We start from the raw sequence: 24,642 nt of genomic DNA on the forward strand, positions 1-24,642 counted from the left end.
TCTCCCCTCCAGCAACCCTCAGTTTGTTCTCTGTATTTAAGAGTCTCTTATGGTTTGCCTCCCCTGTGTTTTTATCTTATTTTTCCTTCCCTTCCCCTATGCTCATCTGTTGAGTTCCTCAAATTCCACAATGATTAAATCATATGATATCTTTCTGACTTATTTCACTTAGTATAATACACTCTAGTTCCATTCATAGTTGCAAATGGCAAGGTTTCATTCTTTTTTATTGCCTAATAGTCCAGTGTGTGTGTGTGTGTGTGTGTGTGTACACACGTATACAGTGGATATTTGAGTTCTTTCCATAATATGACTATTGTTGACAGCACTGCTATAAACAGTGGGGTGCAGGTGCCTCTTCGAATCACCATTTTTGTATCCTTTGGATAAGTACCTAGTAGTGCAGTTTCTGGGTCATAGGATAGCTTTTTAATTTTTTGAGGAACCTCCATACTGTTTTCCAGAGTAGCTGCACCAGTTTGTACTCCCACCAAACCATTTCTCCAGCCTGAGGACAGGGACTGGTCCAGAGCTTCAAAGAGTAATTCCCTGCTCAAAGCCCTCTGTTATCTTTCCTAACCTTCCAGAGCTCCCTGAATGCCCTCTTAAACATCTATTTGTTTACTTCCCTGTATCACCTGTTACCTGTATGCACCTGTGTTCGCTACCTGACTTTCCCATCCATGGTATTACACCTTGTGGTGTTCCTAGAAAGCCCTACCACATTGTTTGCAACTCTAAAAGATCTTGCTAAATATCTAATACACCACACACCCTTTTGCCAGCCAGTGAAATGGTCCCCTGGCTCCCTTAATTCAAGGTATGGTGCAGTGTGGCAGCCTGGGGCTCCGGAATGGCGGACAAAGAGGAAGCCAAGGGCTCAGGAGCGGTGGTGGAGGGAAGCCAAAGGGACTTCTCAAGAGGGGAATATGTAAGGAGGGTGAAGTAGAGAGAGGGACAAGGCACTAAGAAGGACAAGGAAGGAGGTGAGTTCTGAGGAGGAGAACAGGGCATCAAGAGGCACAGAACATCTGGTCTCAAATGACCAGCTGCCCACCAGACCTGAACCAGTTTTCACATACAACAGGAGATTCAAGCACACCAGAAATGCAGGAAGCCCAGGTGGGCTCCACTCTGCTGCATACACCCCACCTCCCACCCCTCTAGGTTCCCAGGACCACCCACCAAGGGTCGAGGAGGCAAACCTCACAGGCCTGCAGTATTATCACATCGACAGAACCAGAACCAACAGATTGCGCTCAGCCCGCTTTCTGGTGGCTGCTGCCCTCTGCTGACCAAACAGGACTACAACCCAAGAAGCCCATCTTAGCTATGCGTGCGAGCAAAGTTGAGGGTGACCACCAAACTCACAACCAGAGGACGAGGTAAATCCAAATCTCATTGGGGCCTTTATAAAAAGTCTCCTTCTCTAGCACTAGATAGTAGGAGGCCTCCTAATTTGAAGTTCATTTCATCTCAAAGCTGCAGGGAACTAATAGGGATCATTGTGGCTAACATCCTGTCTGAACTGGCATAGTGTTAGGCACACCTACACTGTCTCATTTTGTAGGTGATAAAATTGGAGCCTAGAGAAGTGTGAGAATACCCTCCCGGAGACATAGAGATATGATTCTAGGACTGTGGATATAGATGCTGACCTCCTTGGCATAGGTTTGGACTATGGGGAGGAGACACAAAAGCATTTACTGAACATTAAGTGTCAGGTATGTATTAAGTGCGGGGGAGATGGAGGCCCAGCTGCTCACCCGGGGATGGCATAGTTCGAGAGAACTAATTACCACTCAGTGTGATGGGTGACATGACATGGTACAGGAATGGGGGAGATGAGATACATCACCTGAATTTGACCATCTTTTGCTCATTTTAAAACAGCAAAATTCCTTGACCCCCCCCCCTTCCCAGTAAAACTTCCTAAAAGATGACTACACCCACTCCACTTTCTCACATCTAGTTCCTGTGTTTGCACTCAAGTCCAAATACCTGCTTTCATTACCTTCTACAAGGTGAGGGGCAAACCGGACATCCCTACTATGCCTGTATTCTCACCCATGAAAAGGTCATCATGGCGCTACTTACTTCATAATGTTGTTGTGGAAATTAAATGGGTAAATTCATATGCCTAGCACATGAGTCACCCTAGGCAAGTACAAGGCACTATTGTTAAGATAGGGTTGCTGGCCTATTTGCTGGGGCTGTTTTCTTCCACACAGAGGAAGTGCCATAAGCTTTTAAGCCTCCTACTAGCTCTCCACTCTTGCCTTATCTAGTAGGTGTTTTTGTGAGTAAACTGGGTGGGCAGTCAGCCCTTCTTTTCTGGGGCTCCTTCACACCAGAAGCCTTGCAGGTCCTGCACTGTCAAGGACTGGGAGGGAAGTACAACCCTGGGGTGTCCTCTCAGAAAGCCCACTTGCCCAAAGACATGGGCCATGCATTCTCATAGCAGCTCTTCCAGTAATAAAGGGAATATCGTGGCACTCATCTGCTTTATCACACTTTACTTCCCAGGGAGAGAGGTTGGTTGAAGGGCATTCCAAGAAGCAGAATGGTAGGTAAGTCCAGTGATGTTACGACAGAAAGAACAGGATCAGATACCTTTTACATCATTTACAGTGATGACTTGCTTGTGACTGACTTATCTCTCTCTCAGAATGTGTATGTTGCAGTTGTAAGCCAGCCAGAATGTGACTGTATGGTTATTAAGTTAAAACGAGGTCATTTGAGTAGACCCGAATCCTATATGATTGGTATCCTTTACGAAAGGAATTTGAACACAGACATGTACACAGGTAAGATGTGAAGACATTGGGAGAAGACAGATGTCTACAAGTCAAGGAGAGAGACCTGGAACAGATCCTTCTTTTACAACCCTCAGAAGGAACTAATCCTACCGATAGCTTGACCTGACTTCCTCTGGAACTGTGAGAAAAAAATTAATTTGCTGTCAAAAAGCCAGGTTAGGAAAGGCAGTCTCATACGTGGACAGTACCTGGTATGTTAGAACACAGGGGCTCCTGATGGCCCATCTGCCATCTAAGATCACCAGGGTCACTGCTCTGCCCTCCACCCTGCCCCTCAAGTGTCTTCAGGACACTCATTTCCCATCAGGTTTCCAGTTGACCTCCTGCTCTCCTCCCTAGCAGAGCCTTCTCCATCTCCTGGCTGACCTCCTCCTCACCTGGCCCTAAATGTTGGCACACTTCTGGTGGTGCAGGTGAGGGTGCTGAATCCAAAGCTTTCGCTCTACACCTCCGTGGCTCCTGAAGTCCTCATCCCTCCCCAACCTGACTCCACAAGATATTTCACAGGCTGTGGGGTCCAAACACATTCAAATCTTTTCTATCCCACAACAGGTCAAACCCTGACTTGAACATCACCTTTTACATGTGTTAAATTTTAATTTCAGATAAACAGCAAAAAAGTTACACTAAGAATGTCATAAACATTGCAGGAGGCAAAGATTATGGTCTATCTGAAATTCAAGTCTCTCAGAACCCCACTTTTGTCCCTCCCCTTCCTTCATGCTCACATCCAGACACATCCAGGATTGGCACCCTCATCTGGTCTGGACCTCCAGTGATTGACAATGTCCTGTCCACCCACAGACCCTTCCTAGCTTGGCAGGTGGGAGGAAGGGGGGGCATCTCCCCTGCCCTGACTCCCCCATACAAAAAGCACCCCCCCTTTGCCCTGCTCTTCCCCCCTCCCCATCCTCACGCCCTTCCCCTCCCTGACAGGAAGAGTAAACATTACTGTTACATAAACTATTTTATTTAAATAAAATCAGGGGCAGAGCCTTTTCTTTCTCTCTCACACTCACTCTTGCACACACACACACACCCCAACACATGCACACACGCTTGCCCACGTCCTCCCTCCCTTTCTCCCCTCCACCCACGGCCACCTCAAACCCAGTGGTTCTCATAGTGACCATCTTAGCACAGGGAAACACCCTCCATATGATGGCCCACTCCTCCCAGTTGATGGCAGCAGCATACAGGCCTAGGCACAAGCTATCCTGCCCAGAGTCCAGCTCTCAGACCTCTTAGGGTGGGAAAGGAGGAAGGACCAGTTCTCCCAAGGCACCCCGATCCAGTGTGGCTTCCCTGCTTTTCCTCCCTTACAGCCTGGAGCACCACCAAACCCCTCCCAAAGGAGGGTGGGTCCCTTCACCCTAGGGCAACCCCTCCCTGCATCAGAGAAGGCTCAGTAGCCAAACCTGAACAGTCCCCAAGGGATTCTGGAGTAGGTATTGTCTAGTTTGGGGAAGAGAGAGGGAGAGGGATTGAGCACCAAATTCCCTAACTCCACCCAGCAGGAGGGCGCTGAGATTAAGCTCAGTGACCTCCACCCAGAAAAAGTAAACCCAACTCTGCAGCAGGAACCGCGAAGGCCTCAACCATCAGGACCTCATTATGTCTCCACCCCCCAACATGGACCCTGCTAGAGACCCACTAGCACCTTGGCAATGTTAATGGCCCAGCTCAGCTGGGGAAACAACATGCACATGGGAGCCTGTCTGGAGGTGGTGTCCTCTATGTGGACAGCGGGGTTGGGTTTCACCTTCTCTGACACTGGTACCCTTCAAGTCCTTCTTTGTGGCACACACAGCAAAGTGGCTTAGGTAATGAGAAGGGAGCACTGCAGGGATGTGTAGTGTTTTCCAGAGGCACACAGTCCTACAGTGCATTTTACAGATAACATACAGGCAGGCTAGGACAGAGGCTCTGTAGCATCCCTAGGCCCCCTTGGGAGATGCGGAGGTGGGAGGGACACCTGTCTATTGCCTCAAACCAGGGGGCCAAGATGTCAAAACTCAGGTCCCACATCCACCTTCTCCAGTGGGCTACCCTGTACCTTCTAGACCAAGTTCCCTGAGGGGAAAGCCAGACAGATGGAAGGAAAGCAGAAAGGGGGCAGTGAAGAACATCAGACCAAGAGGAGCTAGCAGGGGGAGGGCAAATGTGAGAGCCATAGAAAAAGCCTTCTGAAGGGGTAAGGCAAAGAGAGCTGCCACCTGCAAAGAACTGGGGGAGGAGGGAGAGAAATTCACCAGAGACAAGAGCCAACCTGACCTCTCCAAGGGAAGCAAGGACCTGAGGACAGGGAGCTTGGAGCCCTACATGGGCCAATGGTGGTAGGAACCAGCCACCCTGAGCATGAACTACAGGCTGATGCTGCGCTGGTGGCGGCCCCCACGGCCCCCGCCATCACTGCCCCAGCGCCCCCCACTCCGGGAACCCAGCTCCTGGCCATCCAGACTGGTGTGGTCTGAGAGGCCCCGCAGGTGCTCCACAGAGTCACACTTCTGCAGGTCTGAGGCCACTGTGCGTAGGCTCAGCAGGCTCAGTGTGTCTGTGTCAGGGGCAGGGCCAGGCCCCAGGCTACTGCCCTCTTCCAGCACCCCGCCTTCAGCCCCTTCTATGATACCACTGTCTCCATCCTCGCCACCATCAGGCCCGGCCTCTGCCCCCACAGGGGAGGAGCGCCGCTGGCCAGGGGCATGAGGGGGCTGGCCCCGGCGCCGGGCATGGATCTGCTCGCTGATCTGCTCCAGGTTGCGCAGGGCAACTGAATAGCGAGTCTTGGCCTGGGCCACCTGTTGCTCCAGCTCTGTCACCTTGGCCTTGTGCTCCTGCAGAGGGAGGAACAAAGTGAGGTGACCCACTGGCCAACTGTCCGTGGCTCCTGGAGCGGAGTCTCTTCAGCTCCACTCAGCACTTTCCACTGGTGCCTCCTTTCCTGGACTCTTAGGCCAGCTCACCATCCAACACAAACCTGCAGTGCTCCACCCCACCCAGCCTAGCCCCTCTTCACTCTTCTCTTCTTCCTCTTTCCCAGCAGTATCACCCTGCTCCTGGCCTTACAAGACCTTCCTCCCAAGTCTTCATTCCCACCCACTCCTCCTCTCCCCATGGTTCCCTTTCCCTATCTGGCCAGTTCCTCATCCCCATTCTCCCTGGTTTCCCTTGATTCCCACTTTTTCTCATTTACTTCCTTTTAACTCCATTCTCTACCAGGACCCATTCCCCAAGCCCAACTCCCACTCCTAGGTATCATTCTTAGCATATGTACCTCCACCTGGGCCACCACACTGGTCTGTCAGATGGACCAGAGAGGCACTGGCATCCCCTCTAACTGCCCTCACTCTCCATGCCTACCCCCTTCCTGCCTATTCACACACTCTCCCCCACCCCCACTGCCTTACCTCCAGAATCTGGCTGAACTGGGCCTTGAGCTCAAAGTAGGGGCGGCTCTTGCCAATGGCCCGCCGGAGAGTCTTCTGCAGGGCCTGGACCCGAGCTTCAGCCTGCTGGCACAGCCGAGTCACCCGCTGATGTTCCCGCTCACCACGAAGCCGCTCCTCCTCTGCCTCATTCACCTGGCCATACATTCACCAGGACATACATCACTGACCCAGGACCCATGTTCTTGCCTCTCAAGACATGACCATCCTTCAGGATCTGACATCTGCTGCTAGAGACTAAATGTTTATCTCTCTCCTCCCCCCCAAAAAATTCATGTTGCAATCCTCACCCCTAAGGTGATGGTATTGGAGGTGATTAGGTTATACAGGTGGGAGCACTCAAAAAATAAATAAATGGGATTAGTGTCCTCACAAAAGAGTTCCTGGAGAGCTCTCACTCACTCCTTCCACCTCGCAAGGTCACAGTGAAAAGACTGCCAGCTGTCTAGGAACCAGGAAGCAGGCCTTCACCTGGTACCAAATCTGCCTGCACCTGATCTTCCTAACCTGCAGAGCTGTGAGAAATAAACTTGCTTAAGCCACTCAGTCTATGTTATTTTGTATTTAACAGCCCCAGTGGACTGGAGCTGATGCCAGGGATCCTCCCACTCCCCAGTCCTCTGGGAGTAGCTTAGAAATGATACATACATGTGAGAAATAAACTTGCTTAAGCCACCTAGTCTATGTTATTTTGTTGTAACAGCCCCAGTGGACTGGAGCTGATGCCAGGGATCTTCCCACTCCCTAGTCCCCTGGGAGTAGCTTAGAAATGATACATAAATTACACTTCAAAAATCACGGTACACTAGCAGAGCCCAAAAGTAAGAAAAGGAGAACATTCTGAACATAGAAGTGAGGGGTCACAGCTAAACGTAACAAAACGTGAGTGTTGAATCTTGAGAATCCAGGGGGTGGATCAACTGGGGGTCAGTCCCATATCTGGATGCAAAGGTTCAAGAAGAGCCCAGAGAGACATTCGTAAGTCAGAAGGAAATGTAAATGGATGCCAAAAAGGGCAGAGAGGAAGGAAAAGGTTTTGCCTGAAACATAAAGCTGAGGGAGGGCTGGAGGGTAGAAGAAAGGAACAAAGAGGGAGATGGGATGAAAGAATAGCCAAGGAAGTACCAGAACCGGAGGAGACCTGGCTCACCTTGCAGGTGGCATGGTTGAGCATCTCCTGCCATGTGGGGTCCAGCCGGTTCTTGTCAGCCATGACACCCTGCTCAGCCACAAACACCATCTCCCGGGCAGCATTGTGCATGCTCACGGCCCGCTCATACCGCAGCGCTGCCTTCTGTGTCTCTTGCTGGGCCTGGAAGACGGGACCATCAGGATGGGGAGCCCCAAGGGACCCCCACCGCCCATGGAGACCCATCCTGGATGAGGACAAGAGGAGGAAGGCCCAGTGCAATATCAGCTTCACTTCCCAAACTGCACTAAGGATAAATTCCGAAGAAGCAACATTCCATAAAGACTATCTTGTAAGGATATGGCTCAAAAGAAATAAATGCAGAAATAAATACTGGATGGGGAGCCTGGTGGCTCAGTTGGTTAAATGTCCAACTTGGACTTGGGTCATGATCTCACGGTTTATGGGTTCGAGCCCCACATTGGGCTCTGCACTGACAGGTCAGCCTGCTTTGGATTCTGTGTCTCTCCCTCTCTGCCCCTCTCCCACTTGTGTTCTCTCTCAAAAATAAAAAAATAAACTTAAAAAAAAAAGGACTGGAAAATGATACTGCCACTGCAGGGTGAATGTGTGAAACCCAGCACTCGCAAAGGCCACTGGCCTGTGCTCTAGGGAGAACAAAGAAAGATCCACCCCACTTTAGTTTGAAGGTGGTGAATGACTTGGACCAAGTCTCACAGAGAGTACACCCCTGAGACCATCACCTCCAGTCCAGCCTCTAAGCTGAAGGAAATAAGACAAGTGTTCTGAGATACTCATTACATCCATGCTTACCAAACATGAAACTGGAAACAAAACTAAGTTTTCAATTATAGGGAAGTGATTAAGTGTATAATAGAACATTAATAACAATAATAATATGAGGAAATGTTAAGCAGCTTTTAAAAATGATAGCATGGATGTATATTTATTGACATGGAAATATGTAAATAAGTAAAATAAAGGAAGAAAAATAGCACGTATCATAAATCTCATTTTGGCAGGATATACACACACCCAAAAAAACAAGGGTTATCTGTATTGTATTAATTACATTTTTTATTTTCTCTATTTTATGATGCTTTCACATCCTGGGGTTTTCCTAGGACTAATTCCTAGAGATACTAAACTCCTCTGTGAGCATACTTTTCAAATGCAAACCAACGAATCCAAAGCCCACCACCTCCTTTATCTAACTCTCACACACAAAGCCAATTATTTCCTCTGCCCTACATTAACCCAGGGCCAGGTACCAAAATATAGAAACCACCCCTATAGCCCAGGGCCCACAGTTATTCAAGCTATCTAACTCTAAATTCGATCAAAGTTGCCTACCCTGCCTTACCCATTCCTTCCTATTATGACCGCAATAAAGGCTCTGAGCCAAGTTTTCCTCTCATGTCTTCCGCCTCCTGATCAACCCAAGTGCTTCCCCAGGTGGCCCTAGGTGGTGCGGCATGCTCTTTCTTCTTGGAAATTTTAAGTAATAAACTCTCTTTTCATGGCAGCTGTCTCTGTGTCTGTGTCTTACCATACTTGACTAAAATAAATTCTAGATGCAAAAAATGTGAAACAGGCACATGGCAGGATTTGGAGTGATTTTGGTTTTCTTCTCCTTTTATAGTTACTGTTACATTAGAGTCTTCCAATACTGAACCCATTACTTGTGTAAAAAAGGGGGGAAAGGAAAAGGGTAAAGGAATGGAGAGGTGAGCAAAGAAAAGAGACATGAAACAAAGGGAAGAGAAATAAGAGAAACCAGAAAGTGTTCTGTGTGACCAGAAGAGTCCAGGGCCAGGCTCTGTATGCGCCCCTCCTGGAACGTGCATCAGCTGGCCATACCTCCTTAGCAAGCCGCCGAGCCTCATAGTAGGGCCGGGCCTTCTCGATGCAGCTCCCCAAGTGGGAGCCCTGTGTGTTGAGCTTCCTTGCTGACTCCTGCAAGATCCTTCGGTAGGTGGTCCTGGCCTCCTGGCAAAGGGACAGGGACATGGGCAGAAGGAAGGCACATGTGTGGGTCCCAGCCCCTCTTGTTTTTCATACATGCCCCTTCCCCTGCCACTGTATTGAACAGGGAGAAAAGAAGACACCTCCAGAGACTAGCCCAAGGGTGTGAAGAAAAGGATCAACACTCACATCCAGCTGCAGTTCCACCTGGTTGATCTCCTCACTGGCCTGGTTGAGATGCTCTAGCTCCTCCTGCCAAAGAGGGGCAAAGAGTTAGAGCAGTGGGAAAAAGTAGCCTCTTACATGAACTATGTGGGGTGGGAGGGAAAGTCTGCCTGATTAAGGAAGGGAAGAAATGGAGGAAAAGGGCACTGTCAAATGCCTCCATGCAGGAGACCTAATATACAGTCTCCTGTAATCCTCACAACTCCACCTCTGCATCAGACAGTAAAACCCCCATTTTAAAGATGAGGAAATCACCATTCAGAGAATAGAACACACACATGCACACAGCAAAGTGGGAGCAAGCCTGCCCTCTCTTCATTAGAACATGTGGCCACCTTCTCTCCGAAATTCCAGCCAATAGAAGTTGCCTTGGAGCTAACAGTCTGTGTTCCTGAGAGAGGAACACTAGGCCAGTCACTCACTACACATTTACTACACACTTATCACAGCTCAGCACCATGACACCCAAGAATTCAGAAAACAAAGAGGCAGAAGCTCCGGACTCAGTAAGAAAAAAGTGGTACAAGGAACTGTAAGAAGCAGGCCTGGTGGGAGCAGCAGAATCACCTACCAGGGCAGGAAAGGCCAGGCAGGACACCCTGAGGACTTGCTCCTAGGCTGGGCCTTGACAGATACACAGAAAAGCACCAGTGACAAGCAGGTGCCCAGAGCAGGCAGCTTGTCAGGTGAGAAGCCGACAAGGCTGGGGTACATACAGGAGAAAGGATACCAGAACTTTTCCCAATGGCAGGGGGAGCCCCTTAGAGCCTGGCACCACCCAGTCTGTGGTTTAGGAAGGTGGGTCTGAGCAGTATGTGGAAAGTTTACAGTGGCCAGGGAGAAAAAAGTGGAGGCTGTCTGCAGTATTCCAGGTGGGAGAGGACAGGGCGATCCCAAAGAAATGCAGGAAGCAGAATCATGAGGGTCTGGTTGAGGTCAAGATTAGGGAAGATTCCATGGTTCAAGAGACCTCTAGGTCTGCTTGAGCAGTTGACTGACAGAGACCCCAGGTCCTCACACAACAGATTCTGTGGCAGGGAAGGAGAACACTGGGGACAAGTCACCAGACATGGTAGCATAAGGATCTCACTGGCCCTTGGTGCACCCGGGTGGCTCAGTCGGTTGAGCGTCTGACTTCGGCTCAGGTCATTATCTTGCAGTCTGTGAGTTCAAGCCCCACGTCGGACTCTGTGCTGACAGCTTGAAGCCTGGAACCTGCTTCAGATTCTGTGTCTCCCTCTCTCTCTGCCCCTCCCCTGCTCATGCTCTCTCTCTCTCTCTCTCTGTCTCTCTCTGTCAAAAGTAAATAAACATTAATTTTTTTTTTTTTTTTTTTTTAAAGGATCTCACTGGCCCCAAGGCTAGAGAAAGAAGCAACAGAACCACCTGGGCCTTTCACTGACATGGCAGAGAGTAGGGAGAGGTGCTGGTCTCAAGTATGCTCCCTGTCCTTTCTCAGTCAAGTTCCTGGAGCCCAGCATGCCAAGGACACTCCTGAGAAGGATCAATGCCGAGTGAAATGCCTGACACTCAGCTATGGAATCCTCTCCCAGGAGCCCTGCAGACCCTGGACAGGATAGTGGAACCCAGGCTGTGTCTGCCTGCTGCCCATGACCCAGACATAACCTGCACTTGGCAGAGAGCAATGCTGCCATCACTAGCTCTCACACACCTCATGAAAATACACATACCTACAACAATGCAGACACTTCCTCAAAGGAGGCCATAAATTTGGCTCTAAACTTTACAGAGCAGAACTGACATGGGCCTGACATGGAATTTTTAGTATTCTGGCAACCATGTTTTTAAAAAAATGCAAAAGAGGGGCGCCTGGGTGGCTCAGCTGGTTAAGTGTCCAACTCTTCATTTCAGCTCAGGTCATGATCTCACGATTCATGAACTCAAGCCCCGCATCCAGCTCTGTGCCGACAGTGTACAGCCAGCTTAGGAGTTTCTGTCTCTGCCCTCTCTCTGCCCCTCCCTCTCTCTCTAAGGTGAATAAACTTTAAAAAATGCAAAAGCAAACAGATTAAATTATAATACATTCCATTTAACTCAATGTAGACAAAATATTATAATTTTAATATGTTTTCAACATAAATTATAAAACACTTTTACATTCTTTTTAATCTATGCCCTTGAAATCCTCGTGCATCTGACCCTTAGGGTACATCTCAGTTTGGCCAGCAGCATGTGACTCCCACATTGGACATTGTGGGCCTGGACGTTGGTGCACATGAGCAACCTGATTACTCACACAACCCAGTGTCCATAAGGTTACAACAAAACACTGTGGAACCATAAGCAGCTGACATGGCTCACAGGAGCCCACAAGAGGCCTGGGGCCAGAGCCAGCACTACCTGACACACAGAGATCAGGGTTTCACAGTGCCTTCCTAACAAGGACATAGCCTTCAGTGGACAGAATCACCCCAAGGGCTCTCACAAAAGGCAATTCCTGTTAGGGTGAGAGACAACCTCTCCCACCGTGGGCCTAGTCTTCCTCTAGCTTTTTTAGGCCCACAGTGGGTTTCAGACTATCTGGGAGATGAAGTGACAGTGCTTTCGCAGCTCTTGCCAGAATATTCTCTTTCTCAACTCGTTCTAATTTGCTAGATAAGAAACAATGGAGTAGGGAATTAGAGGCAGAATTGAAAATGGATCGGGGACCTAACCTTGGATCTGGTTTTCCTGATATTGTGACCATCATCCTAGGGTTAAGGACATCTTCAGATGGATGCCTCAGAGAAGACAGGAGTACCATCAAACTAAAAAAACCACATTCCTGGTGGGAAAAGGATATGCCTCAGGAGGCAATAAACTGATTCTGGAAAACAGAAGGAGGTGGGTAAAGGCCAGCCTGCAACATTCCCATGGGCAAACCAAGGTCCAAGACTGGATCCCACTCAGTTCCACGGCCGAAAGTGCTCCCAGATCATCAAGATCAACAAGATCATCACAGGAATGAATGCCTCTCTACATAAGTCATCCCCACTGGAAAAAGTACGTAAAGGGCTCTGACTGTTGGCAAACAGCAGGAGTAGGCACATCTTTCTAGAAGGGAACTTGCATCCACACAACATTTCCAGCAATTAAAAAAGTCTTTCGATGATGAGGTCTGCCCCTCAGTCACAAAGCTCTAACAGGACAAGGAGACTGGGGAACAGAATAGGATAGATGGTAGGTGAGCAAGGGGGTCGGGGGAGGTGGGGGACAAGCAGGCTGAGGCAGATCCAGGGCAAGGCTAAGCGGGAAGCCAATGAGCACTCAGGGCTCTGTTTTGGGAAGTTGGCAACAGAGTACATTTGGCCTGCTCCACCAGGGACTCCTGGCACCTGGCTGAAATGGAAATTTGAATAGGATGAAGTCTGAGTCAGCAGGCATCATCCATCAGTGATCCCACAGCCAGCAGGGAGGGTGACCTTCCCCAGACATGGCAGGCACATTCCCAGGATGCCAGGCCACTGATTCAAAGGCATGGGTGCTCCATCTACAGATGTGCCTGCTCACCTTTTACAGGCTACTAAAACACACAAGCTCATGGTGATGCAGGGCCAGGGTGATGCATGGCTCAAGGACTAAGTAAGGGAAATATGACTATCCTGTGAGAGCTAAACGGATACTTCACATGAGGATGAAGAGGTTGCAAAGTCACTCTGAAGAGTCAAAGGAGGAGGTGAGTGACTGTATCCACTCACCTGAAGATGAATGTACCCATCATCACAAAGGGAACTGAGAAGTCACAGGGGAGGAGACCTAGGCCCACCCTAGCACCATCCTCCTTCACTCCTTCCCTCCACTGGGACCCTCTCTCAGAAAGCTGAGGACGAGCCAGAAAGCCTCAGAGAACTATGCTGACCTCAAGACTAAGACAGTGGCCTTCCCTGGGTGATAGCACACTCCAGGTCAGCCTAGAGGTGATCTCCAGCTGGCTTGCCTCCAAATTCCAGAGGTATCCCACCAGACAATGGGGACATGAACTGCCTGCCAAGAAACCCCATTTCCCGTATCAGTAAGAGCCTTCTCCTAAGGGCAACCATTTCTGGGAATCCCAGAAAATACCTGAACAGAGTCCCTAGCCTTTGGGATATCCCTGGCTGAGTGGGCACATGTAGACTACATGTTAGAACCATTTCTCACCCCCAATGAGACCAGAATTCACATGTCTGGGCATGGCTCAGGAACAGGTATTTTTATTTTATTTTACTTTATTTTTTGTTTTATATTTTATTTTTATTTTTAGAGACAGAGAGAGACAACACATGCACACGTGCACGAATGAGGGAGGGGGCAGAAAGAGAGAAAGAGAGAGAGAGAGAGAGAGAGAAAGAGAGAGAGAGAGAGAGAGAGAGAGAGAGAGAGAGAGAATATCTTAAGTAGGCTCACAGGACAGAGCCTGATGCAGGATTCAATCTCACAACCCTAGAATCATGACCTAAGCCAAAATCAAGAGTTGGATGCTCAACAGACTGAGCCACCCAGGTGCCCCAAGAACAGGTATTTTTAAAATTCGCTGGTGGATTAAGATGCATCTGTTGGCAGAGAATCACAGAATGCACTGAGAATCCATTTAAAGCACTGAAACAGAGTTACCAGAATAACATGGTCTTGTGTTATAAGAGGGAGGTCCCAATAAGAGGGACCTCAAAAGACACACAGCAATCTCTTTCTTATCTAGAGGAGACCAAACCCAGAAAGGCTGAATGCTGCCAGCTTCCTCCCTGAAGGGTACCCTTCACATCAGGCTGCCTCTTCCACATGGCAAGAAGATGCAGAATCCCTGCTAAGGGCAGAGTACTGGCCCAGCCATCAGTGTGCCATGAAAGGGGGAAGCCTCTACAACAAGACCTTTCCTCCCCACATTACCCACACCATTCCACAATGTGCCTCCCAGTTTAGCAAGAGAGATTATGATCTGCCTGTCCCTCTTGCTCCAATTAACAACACTGCAAGCTCCCTGGAATTAAGGCAAATCTAGGCCTGCTCGATATTCTTCAACCCTCACAGAGCTCTTCTAATAGAACTATGTTCTACTTCTACAATACCAACAGCAGCTGGGGAACTGCATTTTTATTTAATTTTAACTGATTTTACTTAAGTAACCACGTGTGGCTAATAGCTACTTTAGTGAACAGCAAAACATGAGAGTGACTCTTCATACTACCGCCTTTGCCTGTGTGGGTGCTGGAAAAATACACGGGAGCAGGAGAGACTGAGCAAAGAAACCACAGTAGATCCTCCCCTGGAGCAGAGCAAGGAATGTTGGGAGAAGGTGTATGAAGCACACCATACAGTCCTCCTCCCAACAGAACAGACAGGGGTCTGTTTCCCAAAATACTACCTCCAAACTTTCACCAAGAGATAAGCAAAAGAGTTGTAACAGAAAAGAATCATAGGACTATGTCAGAGCAGAGTGAGCAGTTGTGCAAATAAACTGGACCAACCCCTCACTTTATAGATGAAGTTAGTGAGGCTTAGACATTACATAACTTGCATGAAAATCACAAATCATGAGGCTGGAGGTTGTTTCAATCTCAGGCCAATGTGTTTCTCACTATAACTTACTTCCTCAGTAGATGACAAATCTGTAAAATTAGCAGAAAAAATTGAGCTGTTTTCAATGCAACACCCATGAGATAGGGTGGAAATAAATTACTGACTCATGCCAGTAGATGAATGGCTCACTGCATCTCCCATATAAGCATGGAGTTCCTCTGCCCAACATCCAGGGAACCCCCACCAAGAGGGCAGGAAGGATGTGAGGACCAGATTTGATTTCTTCTTGACTCACTGAAGCAATCTAATAAAGGTTTGTTGACAGAGAAGCCCAGGAATGCAAGCCCTAAGATGTTCTTGCTCACCTACAGAGGTGTGAGTCACCTCCACATCAGAATCTTGGAGATGCTACGAGACCTTATGGCAGACTGAGCCCCAAACACACAAGCACTTCCTGCCCTCACCTACCCAAGCTGCTTTCCCAGGGAACCCTTCCCAGCCAATGCACGTAAACACTACAATCCCACCTCAGCCGACCATGCATCTCCTCCCCATGGTCTCTGTCCTCACCCACTGCTCCTTCACAAAGATCTGCCCATCCTACCAACTACTAGCCTGTAAACACTCCAAGGCAATAAGTCAGCTTTTCCATTCATTTGGTATAACCAGCATCCTCAGAACTCGGAATCCGTATTAAGGACGGACCATGGCTGATACAACTCCATAAACACATCAGATTTCCTTACAGGCCTCCATCTGTTGAGGCGTTGTAAAACATGAAATGTCTCACCCTTTACAGATGTGAACATCCCTGGGAGGCACTAATGAGAAGATGACAAAAGAGAAGATTCAAAAGTGCCTCCCACTCATACCGCATCTCTGGGCCAACAGCCACTTTACTTATTTAGAAAGAAGAATAGTTTTACTCTCCACTGACCGAAATGAGGCCCTGCATCTGAGGCCAATTTGTTGCTTCCCTTTGTCAGTTAAGCCTTCAGCAGCACACCCCAGGCACTCAGGCCCAGGCCTTTCTCTGCACTCCACACACAGCTCTTTTAGAACTTGTCACACTATCCTGCAATGATTTGCTGACAAACTTGTTTTCCTTTCCTGCCCCAGCGCACTGGGGAGAGAATAAATCTAATCCCTCATTTATCAGACAGCTCTTCAGGAAAACTGGAATCTGGGCTCCCTGTCTCTCCTTTCCCTTAAGTTTTCTCACCTGTATTCGAGGATCCAGTTCTTCCTCCTCTCTTGGAGACAATTTGGTCTCACTGCTGTTGTTTCCACCTCTTCCCGGCTCCTCTGCGACCGGGCTCCGAGGGACTTCATCCTCTACAACCTCAGACCGAAGTTCCCCCTGCGGGGTCTCCCGCCCCCCTGGAACCTGCCTGAATTCAGCCATGCTAATGGGGAGAGGGCACAGCCCTATGCACAAGAGAGGACTGACATGGTGGGACCAGGGCCCCAGCTTGGGGCTTCCCGGGCTCCAGGTAACAAGAAGAGTTTCTCTTCTCAAAGGATGTAAAAAGGGACACAGGAATGACCTCACACTGGGTTAGAGGCCAAGATTCACGTTGCCAGCGGGGTTCCTAGAGCTACAGCCTTGTCGGTGCAAAAGTTCTTCCGTCCCCGTCGCGAGGAGTCCACCAGGAGAAACCCGGAGCAACCGCTCCGAGGCAGGGGGCAAAGGGGGTTTGGATCCTGGGCCGAGGCCTTCGAGGAGTAGCACCATTCGGGAGGGCGGAGGCAGGCGCCTCCAGGCTGTGGTGGCAACTGGAGAGAGAAGGCTGGGCCCGAACCGAGGCTGCGGGATGACAGTCTCTAGGGAGCTGCAAGGGAAACAAAGGCCAAGTACAGGGGCAGCATCAGAACACAGGCCACCAGCCCCTTCCAACCCCTCAGCCTCCCAAGAACTTCACTCTCTTCCTTTCACACCCCGCTATTCTGACCAGCCCCCACCGCGAGTACTTTCCTCAGCCCTCAAGGACTTGAGATCCTACACCTCCCGTGTCCCAGCTCCGCTCGCCCAGCCCCTCCCGATCTGCGCTTTCCAGACTTCCTTCGGATATCTCCCCATCTCCTCCATCCTCCCTTTTCTTCCGCCCTCCCTCACTCCACACCCGCCGGGCTTTGCAATTCACCTAGTAACCCCCAGCCCCGCCCCACCTCCTCTCTCCAAACAGGCGGACAATACGAGCCTCCAGGCTCCAACCCCACAATCTTCCTCAGTCCCGAAGACCCTGCCCCCAGACCTCCTACACAACCGGACGCAAAGCCCCGGGCCCCAGACACAGAACCTTACCTCAGTTTACCTTCCCGTACACTGAGCTCCTTCACTGCAAACAATCTTCCCCCTCCCTCCCCGCAACAAGCTAGCTAGTACAACCAAAAGCTACTGGGCCGAGAGGAAGCGGAAATACATCATGCGCTAACAACGCCCTCCAGCCCTTTCGCCCCTCCCCCCACACTCTACTGGCCAGCCGGGCCACGTCTGGATTCCCGTACCTCGTCCCCGCCCGGCGTTTGGTTTCCGGTTTCCGTACAAAATGATGCCCCATGGTACTCATTGGTAGCTGCCTGGAGCTGCCTCCAACCCATCTTCCACCCCAGATTAATGATACTGAAATATGAACGTGTTGTGGTGAGAAAAATTAGATCTGGTTATGGAAGTTTGGAGTCCCTTGTGGGTATGGAGGTGGTAGAAATAAAACGAAGATTGGACAATCGTTTTAGTCCGAGTGCTGCCATCTTGTTTTACGCTCTGCGGCTCTGGCGGCCGGAAAGCTACTTCCGGCCTCGCCCAGGAAGTCAGAAGCGGCGCCAGAAGTGAACTTGTTGGCTTCTGCCGTGGCAGCGGGACGGCTCGGATCCAGGTCAAGCGCACTCTGTTTGGCACGTACGGTCGTTTTGCAGAAGTAACTATCGGTAATCACTTTGGTGAAGTCAGCGAGGTCCTTAGTAACGACGTTTAAAACGGACAGCGCTGATAAGTAACCGGTCTCCTCGAGGCTTCCGGCCGGCGCTATCACCGTGACCCCGGCGCTCTGCCTCTCCAGCCCTTCCCGGAGCCGGGCCCTGTCCCGCAGACCATGGTTTCCCTCTTGAGCACTAATTAGAAACCTAGGCAACCTGAATTCCGTGCTTAAAAGCCCGTGAGGAGTTTGTTATATCAATGAAAGGACTTGACCTGAACGACCTGATGGTCACTCCCAAGTATCTCCAGGCAAGGCTACGAGGAAGACTTGAGGATTCACGTTTTGTTTTTGCAAAAGACCTTACTTATCCTAGGTGGAGAAGGCAAATGAACTGAATGTCCTTTCTTCCCTTTGGTTCTCTCTCTGTAGAGCCAAGTATATTCCTTTAAAAGTGGTATTTTTTCCCCCACAAAATTGGAAATTTTATTTTTTTATTTCTACAAGTAGCTTCTTCAGTGAGTCAGCCTGGAGATCTCCGTTAACAGTGTCTAAGTGGACAGGTCTTATGGATAATAACACCTGTCTTCTATCACATTGCTTTTGTTAGTAAGGTAGTCATGAAAATTACACATAGAAATCAGAAACAATGTATTTATTTGTTCTCTGCTAGTAACTTTAATTTTTCTTAAACTGGAGTTTCACTAAAAGAGTTATCTTCTATCTAATCTAGATAGAGTTATCTTCTATCTAATCTAGCCTGAGTTCTCCCAGCCTTTTCTATCCAGTACTGCTCCGGTGTCTGTCAACCTTATACCTTGTCCTACAGCTCCTTTTCCCTGTGCATTGTCATTAGCAATCGTGAGCTGCTTCTAGTTGCCATGTATTTTTCTTGTATTTGGTGGGATAACAACATGAATATATGTAATGCCCAGACTACCCCTAGATCACATCCTGAAAGTCAGTAGCCTCCCTGATGTCTCCACTGGCCTTTCCTGGGGTTAACTCTCGCTGAGACCAAATGTAATATCATGTATTGATTGTAGTATCTACAGCATTATCCAAATGTTTGGATAACGTTTCAAGTAGGAGTAGTTTGGAGAGCAGTGTACACCGGCTTGTTTTATTGAGGCCAGCACAGACATGATGAATTAAAACCTTTTTCTAAAACAGCAGTCTCATGTAGACTTTTCTGCAATGATAGAAATGTTCCCTGTCACCCTGAATAATATGGCAGCCTCTAGCCACATGTGGCCATAGAGCACTTAAAGTACAGCAAGTATTATTAAGGAACAGCATTTTAAAATTGAATTCTAATTTAAATAGGGGCATCTGGGTGGCTCAGTTGGTTAAGCATCCGATTTGGTTTCAGCTTAGGTCATGATCTCATGGTTCATGAGTTCGAGCCCCACATTGTGCTCTGTGCTGACAGTGCACAGGCTGCTTGGGATTCTCTGCCTCTCTCTGCCCCTCTCCTGCTCATGCTGTCTCTGTTTCTCTCAAAATAAATAAACTTAAAAAAATTAATTCTAATTCAAATAGCCATAGGTGATTCCACTGGACAGCACAGTTCTAGAGTGTACTTTTCCTATATCTCTTCCAGACACATGTTGAACTTTCGCATCTTCAATACAAAACAAATGTCTCTCCGCTGTCATTCATCTCATCTCTACTTCCTCCTCTCCCATTTACTTCTGCGGTCTGGCTTCTGCTTCTGCCAATGCACAGAAATTGCAGACAAGGTCATCCATGCTCTGAATATCACCAAATGACTGATATCTGATACTGGATTATTTATTCTCTCTCATCCTTCTTTAGCTTCTGAGTCACCCTTGTCCTGGGTTTCCTCTTATTTTTCTGGCCCGTTGATTTATTCTCTTCATGCATTATGTCTTTACTAAGTGTCTAGTATGTGCCAGGATTTTAGGTGATGAGGAAAAGGACACTTGTTCCAGTTTGCATGTAGCTTATAGTCTGTGGTACTCATTTTATAAATCAGTTGACATTCAAACTAGTTGGACTACAACCCAAAAATGTTTTACCTTGTAATGCAGTTTACATATCATTGTGTAACATTTATTTATAAAAAAAGTTTCAGGGAAAGATCTGAAAGGTCTTTACTTAAATTATATGCAAAGTATATTAATATTTTAATGCTAGTGGAGACCTATTCTGCTGATTTCATGACCTGCTAATGTTTGAAAACCTTACCCAAAATGCAAGGGCCTCTGATGCTAGTCTCTGACCATCTCATGCATCCTGCTTTCTCAGAGCCCTCACCTAAGTGTATGGCCCCTATTCATGGCCAGTGTTCTTTCCTTGGAAGTCTGTCTCCATCCAGACTCCCCACAGATCACATTCTGAGATCCAGCAGCTTCTCAGACCATTGGCCTGTACAAGGGTTGCCTCTCACTGAGTACAAATCTGATTTCATCCTCTTTCCTAAATCCTGCTTCTATATTACTTTGTTGGTGAATGAACCATCTACCCGTTTACCTAGGGTGAGAAACAGAAGACTTCCTAAATGAATCACCCTATCTTTACTCTGTAGTACATTAAGTATCTCAATAGATCTGTTGTCTCCATGTGATTGTGATTGCTTCAGTTTAGACCTTCCCCACCTCCACTGTAGATAATGTACCTCAAGAGTCTTCAAGTCAATTCTGTCCAATAGAACTTTCAGCAATAATAGACATTTCTGTATCTGCACTGCCCAATATAGTTGGTATTCACTAACCATGTGTGGGACTCTTGAAATCTTAAAATGTGGCTAGTGCAACTAAACTAAATTTTTGATGTAAGTTTAAATAGCCATTAAAACTATTTAAATAGCCTTAAGCGTGGGGGCACCTGACGGTTAAGTCAGTGGAGCATGTGACTCTTGATCTTGGGGTTGTGAGTTCGAGCCCCACGTTGGGTGTAGAAATTACTGAAAAATATAATCTTTAAAATAATAAGAGATAGATAGCCATATGTGGCTAGTGACTAACATAGTGGACAGCACAGGTCTACATGATCTCCCCACCACAAGTGCACCCCCTTTCTGTCCCTGACAGGTAAACAACCAACCAACCCCTGTTGACAAAGTCAGTTAATGAAATATGAAAATACAAAAGCCATATAAAGTTGTCAGTAACACCATCAGTTACTAGGTAGTATAACAAGTCAATTCTTTCTTGGTAAACTAAATTTTCTCAAGCTTTCATTAGTAATTTTTATTTTTAATTTGTTCACAGAAATGCTCTAAATTGCCTTCATTTTTTTTTTTTTTTAATTTAAAGTCATGTTTGTTAAAATACAGTGTAGTATTGGTTTCAGGAGTAAAATTTAGTGATTCACCACTTGTATATAGCAGCCAGAGTTTATCCCAGCAAGTACCTTTAATGCTCATCACCCATTTAGGGCCATCTCCCACCCAAGTCCCTACATCAACCCTCAGTTTGTTCTCTATATTTAAGAGTCTCATGGTTTGCCTCCCTCTGTTTGTTTGTTTTTAACATTTTCTTTCAAGATTACTTATTTTGAGGGACAGAACACGAGCAGGGGAGGGGCAGAGAGAGGGTGACAGAATCCCAAGCAGGCCCCACGCTGCCAGCACATAGCTTGATGTTGGGCTTGAACCCATGAACCGTGAGATCATGACCCAAGCCAAAATCAGGAGTCGGACACTCAATTGACTGAGCCACCCAGGCACCCCAGCTTCCCTCTGCTTTTATCTTTTTATTTTTCCTACCCTTCCTCTATGTTTATCTGTTTTGTTTCTTAAATTCCACATATGAGTGAGATCATGTGATATTTGTCTTTCTCTGATTGACTTATTAGCATAATACAGTGTAGTTCCATCTACGTTGTTGCAAATGGCAACATTTCATTTTTTTTGTTGCTGAGTAATATTCCATTGTATATACCACATCTTTTTTAGCAATTCATCAGTCGGTGGACATTTGGATTCCATAATTTGGCTCTTGATAGTGTTGCTATAAACATTGGGGTGTATGTGCCCCTTTGAGTTAGCATTTTTGTATCCTTTGGATAAATACCAGGTAGTGGAATTGCTGGGTAATAGGGTAGTTCTATTTTTAACTTTTGGAGGAAACTCCACACTGTTTTCTAGAGTAACTGCACCAATTTGCATTCCCACCAACAGGGTAAGAGGGTTCCCCTTTCTCTGCATCCTCTCCAACACCTTTTTCCTGAGTTCTCAATTTTAGCCATTCTGACATGTGAGGTGGTATCTCATTATGGTTTTGATTTGTATTTCCCTGATGATGAATGATGTTGAGCATCTTTTCATGTGTCTGTTAACTATCTGGATGTCGTCTTTGGAAAAGTGTCTATTCATGTCTTCTGCCCATTTCTTAATTGGATTATTTGTTTTTTGGGTGTTGAGTTTGATAAGTTCTTTATAGATTTTGGATACCAACCCTTTACCAGATATGTCATTTGCAAATATATTCTCCTATTCCATTGATTGTCTTTTAGTTTTGCTGATTATTTACTTTGCTGTGCAGAAGGTTTTTATCTTGATGAGTTCCCAATAGTTCATATTTGCTTTTGTTTCCCTTGCCTCTGGAGACATTTCTAGTAGGAAGTTGCTGCAGCCGAAGTCAAAGAGGTTGTTAAAGCCTTTGTTCTCCCCTACGATTTTGATGGTTTCCTGTGTTACCGTTAGGTATTTCATCCGTTTTGATTTTCTTTTTGTGTATGGTGTAAGAAAGTGGTCCATTTTAATTCTGCATTTCGCTGTCCAGTTTTCCCAGCACCATTTGTTGAAGAAACTGTCTTTTTTCCATTGGATATTCTTTCCTGCTTTGTTGAAGATTAGTTGGCCATACATTTATGGGTACATTTCTGGGTTCTCTATTCTGTCCATTGATCTATATGTCTGGTTTTGTGCCAGTACCATACTGTCTTGATGATTACAGCTTTGTGATACAGCTTGAAGTCTGGGATTGTGATGCCTCCTGCTTTGTTTTTCTTTTTCAAGATTACTTTGGCTATTAGGAGTCTTTTCGGATTCCATACAAATGTTAGGATTGTTTGTTCTAGCCCCGTGAAAACTGCTGGTGTTATTTTGATAGAGATTGCTTTGGGTAGTATAGACATTTTCACAATATTTATTCTTCCAACCCATGAACATGGAATGTTTTTGCATTTCTTTGTGTCTTCTTCAATTTCCTTCATAAGCAATGTAGGTTTTCAGAGTAAAGATCTTTTGCCTCTTTGGTTAGGTTTATTCCCAGGTATCTTAAAATTTGGGTGTAATTGTAAATAGAATTGATTCCTTGATTTCTCTTTCTGTTGCTTCATTAATGGAGTATAGCAATGTGACAGATTTTCATACGTTGATTTTATATCTTGCAACTTTGCTGAATTTATGTATCAGTTCTAGCAGTTTTTTGGTGGAATCTTTTGGGTTTTCCACTTAGAGTATTATGTCCTCTGTGAAGAGTGAAAGTTTTACTTCTTCCTTGCCTATTTGGATACCTTTTATTTTTTTTTTTTTTGTTGTCTGATTGCTGAGGCTAAGACTTCCAGTACTATGTTAAACAACAGTGGTGAGAGTAGGTATCCCTGTCCTGTTCCTCACCTTAGGGGGAAAGCTGTCAGTTTTTCCTCATTGAGGATGATAGTAGCTCTGAGTCTTTCCCATATGGCCTTTATGATGTTGAAGTATGTTCCTTCTCTTCCTACTTTCTTTAGGGTTTCTATCAAGAAAGGATGTTGTATTTTGTCAAATGCTTTTTCTGTATCTATTGAGAGCATCATATGGTTCTTATCCTTTCTTTTATTAATGAGGTATATCAGGTTGATTGATGTGTAGATATTAAACCACCTCTGCAGCCCAGAAATAAATCCTACTTGATCGTGGTGAATACTTCTTTTAATGTATTGTTGGATTCAAATTGCTAGTATCTTTTTGAGAATTTTGCAACCATGATCATCAGGGAAATTTTTCTGTAATTCTCCTTTTTAGTGGGGTCTTTGTCTGGTTTTGTCATTCATTTTGGCCTCAGTGAATGAGTTTGGAAGTTGTCCTTCCATTTCTATTTTTGGAACATTCTCAAAAAATAGCTATTACTTCTTTAAATGTTTGGTAAAACTCCCTTGGACTCCTGTTGGTTGGGAGATTTTTGATTACTAATTCAATTTCTTTCCTGTTATGGGTCTGTTCAAATATTCTGTTTCTTCCTGTTTCAAATTTTTATAGTTTATATGTTGCTAGGAATTTATCCATTTCTTCCAGATTGCCCAATTTGTTGGCATATAATTGCTCCTAATATTCTCTTATAATTATTTGTATTCCTGCAGTACTGGTTTTGATCTCCCTTTTTTCATTTGTGATTTTATTTGGGTCCTTTCCTTTTGCTTTTTGATGAGTCTAGCTAGGTGTTTATCAATTTTGTTTATTCTTTCAAAAAACCAGCTCCTACTTTCATTGATCTGTTTTTTTGTTTTTGTTTTGTTTTGTTTTTTGATACCATTGATATCTACTCTCACGTTTATTATTTCCCTACTTCTGCTGGTTTGGGGCTTTATTTGCTGTTCTTTTTCCAACTCCTTTTGGTATAAGTTTAGGTTGTGTATTTGAGACATTTCTTTTTTCTTGAGGAAGACCTTGAATG

General features: G+C 46.6%; 1 protein-coding gene across 1 annotated transcript; it reads right to left on the reverse strand.

Annotated features, from left to right (window-relative positions):
* Nucleotides 1–3,747: 3,747 nt before the first annotated feature.
* On the reverse strand, nt 3,748–17,506 carry SH3BP5L (SH3 binding domain protein 5 like). Its single transcript, XM_030314611.1, has 7 exons — nt 17,407–17,506; nt 16,324–16,933; nt 9,570–9,632; nt 9,276–9,404; nt 7,416–7,577; nt 6,227–6,400; nt 3,748–5,653 (listed from the first exon to the last, which is right to left on the reverse strand). Exons 2-7 carry the CDS (start codon nt 16,504–16,506, stop codon nt 5,183–5,185), a joined length of 1,182 nt encoding a protein of 393 aa, XP_030170471.1. The 5' UTR covers nt 16,507–16,933; nt 17,407–17,506; the 3' UTR covers nt 3,748–5,182.
* Nucleotides 17,507–24,642: the final 7,136 nt, after the last annotated feature.

This window comes from Lynx canadensis, chromosome A1 (assembly GCF_007474595.2).
Source record: "Lynx canadensis isolate LIC74 chromosome A1, mLynCan4.pri.v2, whole genome shotgun sequence".
In the NCBI taxonomy this organism is placed as follows: domain Eukaryota; kingdom Metazoa; phylum Chordata; class Mammalia; order Carnivora; family Felidae; genus Lynx; species Lynx canadensis.

What these genes read in the sequence shown, in the direction of transcription:
- SH3BP5L (XM_030314611.1), bottom strand. Translation starts at nt 16,506, where the DNA reads ATGGCTGAATTCAGGCAGGTTCCAGGGGGGCGGGAGACCCCGCAGGGG. An exon ending in AACTGGATCCTCGAATACAG is followed by an intron (nt 9,633 to 16,323) that starts GTGAGAAAACTT and finishes CCTCTTTGGCAG; the next exon opens with GAGGAGCTAGAGCATCTCAA. An exon ending in AGGTGGAACTGCAGCTGGAT is followed by an intron (nt 9,405 to 9,569) that starts GTGAGTGTTGAT and finishes TCCCTTTGCCAG; the next exon opens with GAGGCCAGGACCACCTACCG.